The sequence below is a fragment of the Corella eumyota genome, chromosome 7 (assembly GCF_963082875.1).
Source record: "Corella eumyota chromosome 7, kaCorEumy4.1, whole genome shotgun sequence".
Taxonomy (NCBI): Eukaryota; Metazoa; Chordata; class Ascidiacea; order Phlebobranchia; family Corellidae; genus Corella; species Corella eumyota.
In genome coordinates, this window is record NC_137496.1 from 10,153,410 (window position 1) to 10,167,463 (window position 14,054).

Below are 14,054 nucleotides of genomic sequence, written 5' to 3' on the forward strand. Positions count from 1 at the left end.
CTGATAAACAAAAACCGTATTTAAATAATTTAACATCAATGCACAAGTAGTTTTGCTCCTAAATATTTACCAAGACCATTTATTTAAGCCCCTAGATTTAACAAACACACACCAAACAGTATCTAGATAATTGACCAGCAATTAGTGTGAATAAAACACCTGGGTTTACTACAACAGGTCCTGAGTTTGACGTGTTTTAGTTTCTAGAATTCCTTGCGCTTCTTGACAACCCGGGGCCGAAAGTTACAATCTCGGCTTGAATTTAATCAACGCGCACTTAAGTTAAAGAAGTAGAATGTTTCTCTAGAAATGAATTTACAAATTTTTTGTAGGCATTTATTTTATAAACTAACAAGTCTTTTTTATCTTATATATATACCTTATGCATATTAAAAGTCAACGTTCTTAATATTTGAATTACTATTTTTTTTAATTAAATATTGTTTACGCAAATCTTTACAGGTTTACATTAAAAATAATTAAACGATTTCGAACTATATTCTATTTATCAAAAAAGTTACTATTTGTTTATATATACTTGTTTTTCCTTGATGTACGAAGGTTAACTTTGCAGCCTAAACATAAAGTAACATCAGTTACCCCGACTCTAATTAATTTGCTTAGCATAAGCTTATACCGTTTGGAGTGCTTCATTAAAAATGTTACAGCATGTAAGCAGTGGGGATCGAACCCAGGACCTTGTGTAGTAAAGTCAAGTGATCTTGTTTAACTGTTGAAGTCATATGGGTAATACTAAATACCTCCCTAAACAACAAGATCTATCAGACTGTTAATATTTGCAATTGCATGTTAAACAAAGATGTTGTATTAAAATCTTTCAAAAGAAATAAGCAAGATATACATAATAGCACATGCTTCAAGAAAATTGCATTTATAATTTAAAGGTCTATTTGAATGCCTCTGTAAATGACAAAAAAAACAAAGAATAAGAAAAGTAAATAAAAGACATTTTCAAAAGTGTTTGGAAAAATCTGGCAATGTTAGCATAAAAAATCTGAAATTAAAGTTATTTAATTTTATAAAGTTGGAGAGAGGTTTGGGTTAGAGTTGCTAGCATAGGAAGATCATCAGACTGGGCGTGAACTGGAGTTATATCTAAACACGTTCCACCTTCAGTTGGAAACTGTTGCAACAGTTTTCCTTCTCCATTGCTGGCATTGTAAATCTTTAAAATTAACTTTAATTTATTTTTTCTGCAATAGTTTAGTAATTGTGGCACATTTTTTGTATTTATTTATCCTTGATGTGAAAAGGTCAACTTCACGACCTAAACATAGAGTAACTAACATATGTTACCCTGACTCAGTCTGAAGTTGACTTCGGTAGTTTAAAATAGTCTTATTTATAATTGCATAATAACTAAAACGGCAGCGTGGTGTAGTGGTCAAAACACTTGCTACACTACACACGAGGTCTTGGGTTCAATCCCCACTGCTACCATCCTTTAGCACCTTTAAGTAAGGGGCTATAAAGGGTATGAACTCCTGATGAGCCAGCACTTAATCAGCAGCGTAATTATTGTGCAAATATAATCAATAATATTCCAAACTGAAAGGCAACTCCAGATTGGGTTGGGGGTAACTGATGTTGCTCTATGTTCAAGTCGCGCATTCGACTTTCCCACATTGAGGATAAACATAAACATAAAAAAAATTAAAATAAACACAAAAAAATACTTTTACAAGCCTTTAAATGTATAGGCAAAAGATAAATACAAAAATAAACAAATGAAATACCTGAACATTTTGTCTTGATTCGTTTCCAACACATGCTAACAGTTTATCATTTTGTTTATTCTTATATTTGTCGGGAAGAACAAAAAGTGCGTTTCTAGTGAGCATTTTATGCAATTTTCCACCAATATAAGTGTTTATGAATTCACAGCCAACTTGAGGATAATTTCCACCAGAATTTTTGCAAGTGAGTTGACATAAATGGTGGGTGGTTGTGGGATAACTTCTACCTATTTTGAATATTATTTTATCAACGATGTTAGAAGGTCGATTTTACTTTTACATTTAATAAAATTTTTTCATAATTATTTATCCTCTATGTGGAAAGGTCGACTTTTTTTTATATATATCTTTATTCTCGATGTGGGTCGAATGCGCGACCTGAACATAGAGTAACATCAGTTACCCTGACCCAGTCTTAAATTGCCTTTAGCAGTTTGGGATATTATATAGAATACGTTTGCCCGATAATTATACTGCTGATTAAGTGTTAGCTCAGCAGGAGTTTATACCGTTTATAGCGCTTTACTCAAGGGCGCTACAGCATGAGAGCAGTGGGAATTGAACCAACGACCTCTGTGGTGTAACGAGTGTTTTTACCACTACACCATTACTAAAGAGTGCTACAGCATAAAAGAAGTAAGGATCAAACCCATGACCTTATGTAGTAAAACCATGTGTGCTAACCACTACGCCACACTGATAGACAAGTGAACTTACCTGGTCTGAAAGAGAACAAACAGCTTTGCGTTTCATGACAATATTTCACACCAGTACAGTTATTCTGTTGTAAAGGAAACAGGGTGGGTTTAAAGTTCTCGATTAAAGGGGGACCATTTTCAGTCACATCTTGCCACAACGAAGCACCGTCAAGGGTAGCACACAACAACCCCCCTCTACCTTGGAAAAACTGGGTCGCTGTGGGGGGAATATGATATAACGACACAACAGGACATCTAAATAATATTTTAAAAGGTAATTAAAATTTTTTAGGGGTATGCTTGTTTAGGGGGTCTTTACTGGGTAAAATTTGCTAAGGGGGTTTATATTTTAATATTAGTTAAGGGGTACATTTCTGGAAAATATTTGGTAATAGTGCATTTTTGGGTAAAACTTGTTAGAGGAATACATTTTTGGGTGATATTTAATAAAGGGTTTATTTGTGGGTGACATTTGTTAAGGGGGTACATTTATGGGTGATATTTGTTAAGGGGTTATATTTTTGGGTAATATTCGTTAAGGGGGTACATTTCTGGGGGATTTTTGTTAAGGGGTCAGAGGGGGATTTTTGGGTTAAGCACTTACCCCATTACCCACAGCCCCACATACTTACGTTAAAGTGCTTGTACTGATAGTAGAAAGTAAATCCGAGGTGTTACGGAGGTCGTATTGGACAAAAGATCCGTTATTTAAACCAGCATATATGATGTTAACATCAGTACTGTCCCAACAACAGCTCCATACAGGTTTTCCTACTTTATATTCATGGACTTTAGAGTTGTTGAAAAGGCTATAACAAAAATAACATATACAAGTCAATTGAAAGATGTAGGTCTACAAAATAAAACTGCCATTTGTGGTGCGTGGGTAAATTATCCCAGGCATATATTAGTTGAGAGTTGCAATCATATTAAAACAATTCAAAAGCTAATTGTAAAGCAGGGCTTTGACTAGAATATATAGTTGAGAGTGTTTAAAACACTTGGCTTTTTTGTGTAAAGCCGTGGGTTTGATTCCCACTGCTTCCATGCTGTGGTGTCCTTTAGTGCTATAAACTATAAACGATATAAACGACACTAACTCCTGCTGAGCCAAAAACCAATCGACAAATTAATTATCGGAAAATTATAATCTATAATATCCCAAATTGCTAAAGTCAACTTGGGACTGGGTCAGGGTAACAAATGTTACTCTATGTTTAGATGGTAAAGTTTGGGATGCTAAAGAATGGAAGCAGTGGGGATCGAACCCAAGATATTTTATTTAAATACAAACTAATTACTCGGTGATTCGTAAACTCCCATCTTGTGAAGCGGACAATAAACGATCGCGCAACAGCGGACTAAACTTTAAATCTTTGATTGCTTTTTGGTGTAAGGGAGTAAAATATTTCGATCTCAAATCAATGCTTAGCTTTTTAACACCAAATCCTTAAAAACAAATATATATTTTTAAAATTTTTTGAGTACAGTTGATTAAAAATGTAAAACTTTATAAATATCCCAAACTGCTAAAGTCAACTTGAGACTGGGTCAGGGTAACAAATGCTACTCTATGTTTAGGCTGTGAAGTCAGCCTTTCTACATCAAGGATGAAATTACATAAAAAAAAGAAAAAGATTAAAGTTTGGTAAACTCTTTTACCTCTCATTATAGAATTTTCAAAAGGACTTGGCTGCGAAATCGCAAAATTTCCGCTCAATTTATCGTAGTCCATAAAACGGCATCCGCCAGTTTGTGACACATTTGCACTAACACATTTTTCATAACAAACTTCACTTGTACTGGATTGAGGTAGATTTTCTGTGCTAGAATTCTGAGTGTTTGTAGTTTGAAAATGCCTGGATGCATTTTGGTTCGCCCGAAGTGTCTAAAAATATTTTTTTTATATAAATCTTGCATTTTTGACTGCTATTGCCTTATCTTGGGTAGACAGTGGTGGTTTGGGACATTATTGACAATAAACCGGCAGCGTGGTGTGGTGGTCAGAACACTTGGTTTCACTACACAAGGTTTGGGGTTTAATCCCTACTGCTCTCATGCTGTAGGGCCCTGAAGTAAAGCACTATAAATAATATTAACTCTTGCTGAGCCAATACTTAATCAGCAGATATATTATCGGGCAATTATAATGTTTAATATCCCAAACTGTCACAGGCAACTTGAGACTGGGTAGTAACAGTTATGTTTAGGTCGTAAGGTAAACCTTTCCACATCGAGGATAAATAAATAAAAAATATACTTACATAAACTTCAGACTTTAGTCTGGTGCACTCATTTAGCGTGATTTGATATTGCATTTGTATATTTGCTATTTCGATATCTTTATCTTGGTTTTGTGATTTTATTTTCTTTGCTTCTCTGCAACAAAAAAATATATTACTTTTTTGGTATTTATTTATCCTTGATATTAGAAAACTGATCTTTTTTTGTATATATCTTTATCCTCAATGTGGGAAAGTCGAATGCGCGACTTAAACATAGAGTAACATCAGTTACTCCAACCCAGTCTCGAGTTGCCTTTGCAAGTTTCGGATATTATTGATTATAATTGCCCGATAATTATACTGCTGATTAAGTGCTTGCTCAGCAGAAGTTCAACCCGTCTAAAGCGTTTTACTCAAGGGCGCTACAGCATGAGAGCAGTGAGAATTGAACCAATAACCTCATGCATGATGTAGCAAGAGTTTTTACCACTACACCACGCTGCTGGTTGTGGTGTCTAATGACTTTACAGTCTAAACATAGAGTAACATTTGCTACCCCGACCCAGTCTTAATTTAAATTTCGACCTATTAATACTTTGCCAAAATATAAAAATTAATAAACAACTCAAAAAATTACCGTAGAGCATGCTCCCATTCTGTGGTGTCTAACGCCTTTAAATTCTTGGCATAGATAACTCGAATGTCGGCCTTTCTTGCTTTGCTGTTGCACTGAGGGCATTTTTGCTGACAATCTTTTATCCAACGTTCAACGCATTTTTTACCAAACAGGTGACCACATCTAATAAAAATTTGTTAAAATAAAAGATCAAACTAAAAACCTTATTAAGTAAATACAAGTGTTGTAACCACTACATCATCCTGCCAGATTTACAACAAACACAATGTAATTAGAATTTTTGAACCACTTGAACTTCATGGTTCTCGGAAAAAATTAGGACCATAAAGTATGAGAATGAATTTTCGAAGAATTTAAGTAAAGAATAAATTAGAGAGCACCGCAGAGTATGGCAGAAAATTTGCTAGGACAGTAAAGTACTCAAAAGAAAAAGGGTAGGACCATAAAGTATTAAAAAAAATTAGCTAGATCCGTAAAAAAACTTGAATAAAAGAGAATTGGTGAGAGCGCAATATCCAAAAAAAAAATTAGCTAGAATCGTGAATTTACGAAATTTTTTTTAAGAACTATGAGGTACAAGTGATCCGAATTTTTTTTTTATAATAAATGTTTTAAACTTACTTCAATGACACAAGTCTATGATCTCCATCGTTCGTCCAAAACTCGAAGCAAATCGGACAAGTCATACCTTCTTCCTCGTCATTTTTCTCCTCCTCAACTGCCTGCTTCTTCGATGATCTCTGCTCCGGAGACGACATTTTTCGCTTTTTATCTTGACTTAAATTGGTCACCGGAAGCAACAGAGAAGAAGTAGCGGCTAAAGTGTTTACCGGACGAATATTCCGAGTAACTACTTGAAAATCGGAATCGGAATCAGATCCGTCTAAAATAAGATTACTCCCAATTAATTGTCGGTTTCTTGTTGCTAGAACCGGCGACGTTTGCTGGTTGTAATTAAAACTGTTAATCCCTTGAGTTAAATTAAGAACCGTCCGGTCTTCGTTAATGTTTAATTGTTCATTTGCAGTAGCTAAGCTATTTTCCAAAGTAGTAGCATTACTGCTTATTGGAGTAACAGCACTTCTGTTAGAATTTGGGGAATGGTTAAATTGTCTTGATGAAACTGATTCTGAATTTGATAATGAATTTAATTCAGGCATATTTGGTTGATTTAGAATTGGACTTGAGCTCCGGCTATCTTCACTGCTTGATAAGGGGACAAATACCAATGTTTGGTCAACCGAACTTAAATTATCTTCTTCTAAATTGCTCGATGTAGCTGAAAACTCGTTGTCAGTTAGAAGTTGGTGGGAATTCGATGTACTCGGGCCGTAATTAGTTGATGGTGAATATGTTAAATCAAACATATCTACCATACTTTCGTTATGGGATTCGGAATCGGACGAAATCGTTACTACTTCTGTTGCTTCGCTCATTTTTAAATCGTCGTAGTTTTTTTTTTTTAATTTTAATTAAAGCATTACATGCATTGATTTTTAAATTTTTCTGTAAATGTAAAAACAACTTTTAACAATTGGTGGTCAAAACACTTGGCTTAACTACATGAGGTTCTGGGTATGATTCTCACTGTTCTCAAGCTGTAGCACCCTTGAGTTAGGCGCTATAAACAGTTTGAACTCACGCTGAGCCAGCACTTATTCAGCAGCATAACTATTGGGCAATTATAATCTATAATATCCCAAACTGCTAAAGGCAACTCGAGACATGGTCGGAGTTACTGATGTTACTCTATGTTTAAGTCGCGCATTCGACTTTCCCACATCGAGGATAAATATATATATAAAAAAATAAATAAAAAATAGAATGCCGAAAATTTTTTAAAGTTGAATCAAAAAAACAAACATTTTAAATATATATTACCTACTTTTGTGTGCGTTAGCTACCATTTATATTAGGTTAAATTAAAATTATAACAATTAAATGAAAATTAATTACTTTATGTAGCTAAAAAGCAAAACAAATAATTAAAATTCGCAGATATTGCAAAATAAAAATTTGCAACCAACCCGCCATTACAAAGTTTCCAAATAATTTTGATTGTTTACAAAAAATGTTTTGTTATTTACTTACCCTCTATAAACAAAATTCTAAGATTTTATAAAAAGATGGAATAATGTAAAACTTTTTGCTATGATATTTAATGTCAAATTTATTTATTACAGAATACAAAGTAAATTGTGTTTGGTATAGTGGTCAGAACACTTTTTACACTTCATAAGGTCTTGTGTTTAATCCCCGAGGCTTCCATGCTGTAGCACTCTGGAGTAAGGCGCTATAAACTGCTGCTAAGCCAACATTTAATTAAAAGTTTATTTTTTGGGCAAGTATAATTAATATTATTGTTAAATATGCGTTTTATATTTTTTACATTTGGCAACCTTGAGGTTTTATAATCAGCCGTGCGTTTCACTTTTTTTTTAAAAGGATTTTTAATACTTAACGTAATTTTCATGGCTATTTTTTTATCGTTATGAATCTAGACTGATAGGCTATTTAAAAGTGATTTAAAGTGTTATATGTAATCACTACCTTTCCTACTGTGAAACTATTTGGAGTAGTGAACTGATACGTACGTTTTTTGATCCATAATTCGGGCTTGTGAATTTTCGGGTAATTACATTTTGCATTATTATTAAGTTATTCTGTGTTCATGTTTTGACTAATTCTAGAAATTATTATGTTTTGTACTTTATATTAAGTGTCTCTTTTACCTTTATCAGGAACTTATTGGGTAGTTTTATCGTCTGTGCCGTATATTTTCATGAGCCAATATCTGCCATTTATTAGGTATTTATGCTTTTTATTGATAATGTGCTTTATTTATTTGTTTTTTGGATATATCTTTATCCTCGATGTGGGAAAGTCGAATGCGCGACTTAAACATAGAGTAACATTAGTTACTCCGACCCAGTCTCGAGTTGCCTGTGGCAGTTCGGGATATTATAGATTATAATTGCCCAGTAATTATGCTGCTGATTAAGTGCTGGCTCAGCAGGAGTTCATACCGTTTATAGCGCCTTACCCAAGGGTACAGCATGAGAGCAGTGGAGACGCTACAGCATGAAAGCAGTGGGGATTGAACCCACGACCTTATGAGTGGTGTAGCAAGTGTTCTTATCAATACACCACGCTGCCAGTTGCTTAGTAGGGCTTTGCTATTATAGCTTTTTTCATTACCTTACCTTATCAATTGCTAATTACAGATTGCTTGAATTAACCACGATTACACAAGTTGACCTTTGTATCCGTTGTACAAGTGGCTTGCTAAACGTGTCGATAAGATGTGTTTTAGCTTTAACATTTTCTGTATTATGTTTTTATTATGTAGTAACAATTAATTTTTTTTTGTATATATCTTTATCCTCGATGTGGGAAAGTCGAATGCGCGGCTTAAACATAGAGTAACATCAGTTACTCCGACCCAGTCTCGAGTTGCCTGTGGCAGTTTGGGATATTATAGATTATAATTGCCCAATAATTATACTGCTGATTAAGTGCTGGCTCAGCAGGAGTCTATACTGTTTATAACGCCTTACTCAAGGGCGCTACAGCATGAGATCAGTGGGGATTGAACCCACGACCTCATATGTGGTGTAGCAAGTGTTTTTACCACTACACCACGCTGCCGGTTACGAAATAAAATTGTTTAAAAAAGCTTCTTCATGAATGAAAATATATTTAAAAAAAGAAAACAAAATTTTGTTAAAATTTCCTATTTTAAAAAAATATTTTTGCACTAAAATTTGAAGTCAAATATATAAAAAAAATTCTAAATAATTTTCTGCAACTAATGATTTTATTTCAAAATAAAACACATAATATTATTAACTACAAAAAAATCAGGGCAGTGTAAAAAAATTTAGGTTATTAAAGTTTTAAACGGTGTTAAAAAAAAACGAAAAATGTTAAATTTTTACAAAAATCTAAAAAAAAAAATTATGATGTTAATTTGCTTGCTTTTGATTTTGAAAAAAAGTCTTCCAAAAGTTGATAGAAATATCGGATGCCTAAAATAAAATAAAATTGTTAATCTAAATACTTTAATAAAATTTTAAAATGGTTAAAAACATGTGGCTTCACTACATGAGGTATAGGGTTTGATTCCCATTGCTTTTATGCTGTAGTGCCCTAAGTAAGGCAATATTAACAGTTTAAACTCTTACTGAGCCAATAAAAAATCAGCAGCGTAATTATCAAACAAATATAATTTATAATATCCAAAACTTTCAAAGTCAACTGAAGACTGGGTCAGAGTAACAAATGTTACTCTATGTTTATGCCGTAAAGTCGACCCTTTCACACTGAGGATAAATAAATACAAAAAACATTTACTCACAGAAATTGGACCCAATGGTGTCCCATTAGCAGCATGCAGAATGAACTGTTCATCAGAATTAAATGACTGTGATGGGGTTTCTTCAAGGATTCTTTAAAGAAATTAATTTTTTTTTAAAACAAGACAATATCTATCCTTACAGACAACATTTTAAATATTGTAATATGGTAGGAACTCAATAACAACTTTTGCTTGTGATAAATTACCTACGCACCACAAACGGCAGTTTTATTATAGAGACTATAAATGCCTGATAATTATGCCGCTGATTAAGTGTTGACTCAGCAGGAGTTCATATCGTTAACAGCACCTTACTCAAGGGCGCTACAGCTTGAGAGCAGTGGGGATTGAACCCACGACCTCATGGTGGTGCAGCAAGTGATCTTAACACTACATGACGCTGCCGGTTATATATATGTAAGTTTGAATGTTGTTTTTTTAGGCCCCATTGCGCTTATAGATGTTAAACTTGTAATATAGACCATGATATATAACCTGTACCACATAGCAGCAAACTGTAATGGTTAGAACACTTAACTTCGCTACATGGGGTCCCGGGTTCGATTCCAACTGTTTAAATTTCATAACATTCTTAAGTAAAGTGTTGTGGGTACTAAAACATACCTTTTGTTGGTTGTATGAATTGGCGTTTCCAGATTTGATTTGTTAGTTTTCTGAGCCTTGTAGGTAGATTTACTTGCCTGTTAAACAAAGAAAATATGACAAATTTCTAAAATATGAAATTTATAGAGGTGACTGATAAAAAATTATAGTTACCCCCTTTCTTTTTCTTCCTTTTGTCTTTGCTTTTCCTAAAAATAATATGTTTTTATCTTTGATGTGGGAAAACCAACTTAACATAGAGTAATATTTGTTACCCTGACTCAGTCTCAATTACCTTTTGCAATTAAGGTTAACATTAATTATAATTGCCCTGAAGTATAACTATTTTTTTTACATATATCTTTATCCTCGATGTGAAAAGGTCAAATGCGCGACCTAAACATAGAGTAACAAGTTACCCCGACCCAGTCTTAAGTTGCCCGTGGCAGTTTGGGATATTATAGATTATAATTGCCCTGTATTTATGCTGCTGATTAAGTTCTGGCTCAGCAGGAGTTCATACCGTTTATAGCGCCTTACTCAAGGGCTCTACAGCATAAGAGCAGTGGGGATTGAACTCACGACCTTATGTGGTAAACCCAAGTGTTCTAACCCCCACAACACACCGTCTATTTTTTTCCTGGCTCCACTTAAAAATTGTAAAAAAGCAAATTTTAACTAAAGTAAATACTTTTTTTACTTACCGGTTGCCATAGACACAGATCCACTTGGAAAAGGAGTATTTATAAAATTTTGTTCTTCATTTATGGTGTTTGGGTTTAAATTTTCGTCAACGATATTTTCCTGTTAATTAAAATAAAATTTGTATTAAAAATAATTTCTACTATAAAAATACTAACTTTACAACCTAATTTTTGGGTTAAATTAAAAACTTAAGCAATTCATGACTTATTAATTAATAAGAGTGATGAAAAAGTACTTGGGGTCCGGGGTTCGATCCCCACTGCTTTCATGTTGTAGCACCCTTTAAATAAAGTGATATAAATTTCTGCTAAGCCAACACTTAATCAGCAAGTTAATTATTCGGCAATTATAATCAATAATATCCCAAATTACCAAATTTGACTTAAGACTGGGTCAGGGTAACAAATGTTACTTTAGTTTAGTCGGTGAAGTAGACTTTTCCACATTGAGAATAAATAAAAATGAAATTACCACTAGCAAGTCCTTATTGTAAACTGGATCATTTTTAGCAAATGTCACAAATACATCAAGAGTCATATCCTTGATGTGGGCCGGTGTGTTTAGTTCAAGATATTTATGCATTTTGTTTAATTTGGCTAGTTCGATTTTAGCCGCTTCATGTATTTGCTGATTTTTTTCATCCACTTGAACAAAATCAGAATTTTTTTATTACTTTTTAAATTTAACTTAAAATATACAAACAACAAAATATAGCCAGCAGTGTGGTATAGCTATATAGTGATCAGAACATTTGGCTTTCCTACATTAGGTCCTGGGTTCGATTCCCACTGCCCTGTCCTTGAGTAAGGCACTGTTAACAGTATGAACTTCTGCTAAGTCAGCACTTTTTTTTGTGTATATCTTTATCCTCGAAGTGGGAAAGTGGAATGCGTGACCTAAACATAGAGTAACATCAGTTACTCCAACCCAGTCTTGAGTTGCCTGTGGCAGCTTGGGATATTATAGATTATAATTGAGCGATAATTATACTGCTGATTTTGTGCTGACTCAGCAAAAGTTCATACCGTTTATAGCGCCTTACTCAAGGGCGCTACAGCATGAGGTCAGTGGGGAACAAAGGAAAATCGAAACTAGGTCTAATTAATTGATGTTACTCTATGTTTAAGTCGTGAAGCCGACCTTTCCACATCGAGAATAAATAAATATAAACAAAAAATTAAGAAAATATAACAACAAAAAAATTCATAATTTGAAACAAGCTAAATTTATTAAATATACTTACATTTTATACGCAAAGCATCCAAAATTTCGATTTTCTTTTTATTAACTTCTTCAGCAACTGGCTTGTTAACCTTTTTATCCCTAGCCATTCTAATAGTTAGTCTAAACTGTCCGGTTGACAGACTGACGCTAAAACCTAAAAGTCAGAAAATGTTTTTAAAATATCCCGGCTTTTTAAAGTGTTGCCAAATATTTTAACCTTTGTGTTTATCCCCAATTATTTTTTTGGTTGCGCAGAAAAAGACTGCAACACCTTTTATTTTAAATATATTAATGTAATATAATACTGGTTTGTCTAAGTTAAAGGCCGATTTGTTGAAGTCCCAGTTGAAAAGTTGTCCAAAATTAATTTGAAACAAAAAGTGCTAAAAAACCTTTGCAGTTAAAGCTTTATAACATAATATTACCAAAAAAAATTGAAAAACATATTTGTCAGATTTTGTGAACTGTGTTCCCTAAAGGGTATATGTTTTTGGTATTTTTATCGTGTAAGAGTGTGCGGTTTGGGACATGTCTAAGCTATCCGTGAACGCCGGGTTAAATGGCGAATAGTGTGGCGTTGGTGCGGCTGAAACCTAAAACTTTTCGGCTCATAGTACGACACCTTGAGCACCTTTCGGCTTGTAGTCCGACGCCTTGAGCACCACTTTACCGGACTGAACTGCGTTAGTTGGAATTTTCACAAATTTCAACTTACGTTCTTTTGATTTACTAGTGTCCGCAAATGGACAACTTTTAATTTACAAGTGTCCGCCAAATGGGGCAAGTGAGTCGTTGGCAAAACAACACTTGATAAAACAATTTAAATAACGCTTTTTGAAACTTTTAATTTGTAAAACTTACGATTACGTAATGCATTATAAAAAGTCACCAAAACCAGTTTAAATCAGTTTTAAACCGGCTTGTCAATTTATGTTTAGTTTTATAACTTAACCTTTGGACGGTCTGCCTAAGTCAACCTTTCCATTATGGTCTGATTGTGGTATAATTAAAGTACTCAATTTCGTAACCTTTGAAAAGGTATACGTTTATCCTCGATGCGGAAAGGCCTACTTAACGGTCTAATTCTAAACATAAAGTAACATTTTCCCCAACCAGTCTTAAGTTGCCTTTGGCAATTTGAAAAATATTAATTTTATTTATCAAATAATTAAACTGCTAATTATGTTTTTTTACTTAAAATGCCTTATTTAAAGGCGCTACAGCATGGAAGCAGTGGGGTTCGAACCCTGGACCGTATGTGGTTAAAAAGTGCCCTAATAACTGCAACAGGACTTTAATTAATGTAAAATCGATAATTACAGTTACAAGAATACATAAAGCATGCAATTTTCAAATTATAAAGACTTATTAAGCCATTAATAATAAATGCAACGAATTTATAATTAGAATTTAAATCACGCTTGGGAGTTCGACAAAAAAATGACAATTTTTTCTTTTAACAAGAGTTTTTAAATTTCGTATTTCATATATAGACGAGCGGTATGCATTTTTAAAGAAATGTAGAATTATGTTTACTTTACAGTTCTCTTAAATATTTGGAATTTTTAAATTGTATTTTGAGTATTAGGTTTTTAAGTTTATAAGATAGGGTACAACTAGAATTTGTTTTATTGTTTATTAAAAATATGAGAAATTCGAATGCTAACGAACCACAAATTGGAACTCATATTCACGGCCAAGATCCAAGGTAACGATTTTTTTAAAGGGGAACTTAAATAAATGTAAAAAACTATAATTTATTAAACCGCCAAAGTTAATTCAAGACTAAGTCGGGTTAACAAAAAGTATTTAGGCGAAGATAGCCTTCTTACATTAAGGTTAAGAACG

At 33.5% G+C, this 14,054-nt stretch overlaps 2 protein-coding genes across 2 annotated transcripts; both read right to left on the bottom strand.

Annotated features, from left to right (window-relative positions):
- Window positions 1-929: 929 nt before the first annotated feature.
- Window positions 930-6,775, bottom strand: LOC145759751 (E3 ubiquitin-protein ligase rfwd3.L-like). The gene is made up of 9 exons (XM_082573591.1): window positions 5,939-6,775; window positions 5,318-5,479; window positions 4,720-4,834; window positions 4,118-4,343; window positions 3,757-3,904; window positions 3,088-3,264; window positions 2,475-2,710; window positions 1,758-1,984; window positions 930-1,186 (listed from the first exon to the last, which is right to left on the bottom strand). The coding sequence occupies exons 1-9, from the start codon at window positions 6,751-6,753 to the stop codon at window positions 1,028-1,030; spliced, it is 2,265 nt and encodes a 754-aa protein (XP_082429717.1). The 5' UTR covers window positions 6,754-6,775; the 3' UTR covers window positions 930-1,027.
- A 2,363-nt stretch (window positions 6,776-9,138) lies between these two features.
- On the bottom strand, window positions 9,139-12,355 carry LOC145759944 (uncharacterized). Its single transcript, XM_082573798.1, has 7 exons — window positions 12,226-12,355; window positions 11,454-11,626; window positions 10,982-11,081; window positions 10,452-10,486; window positions 10,299-10,375; window positions 9,675-9,765; window positions 9,139-9,345 (listed from the first exon to the last, which is right to left on the bottom strand). The coding sequence occupies exons 1-7, from the start codon at window positions 12,311-12,313 to the stop codon at window positions 9,283-9,285; spliced, it is 627 nt and encodes a 208-aa protein (XP_082429924.1). The 5' UTR covers window positions 12,314-12,355; the 3' UTR covers window positions 9,139-9,282.
- Between the last annotated feature and the right edge of the window lie 1,699 nt (window positions 12,356-14,054).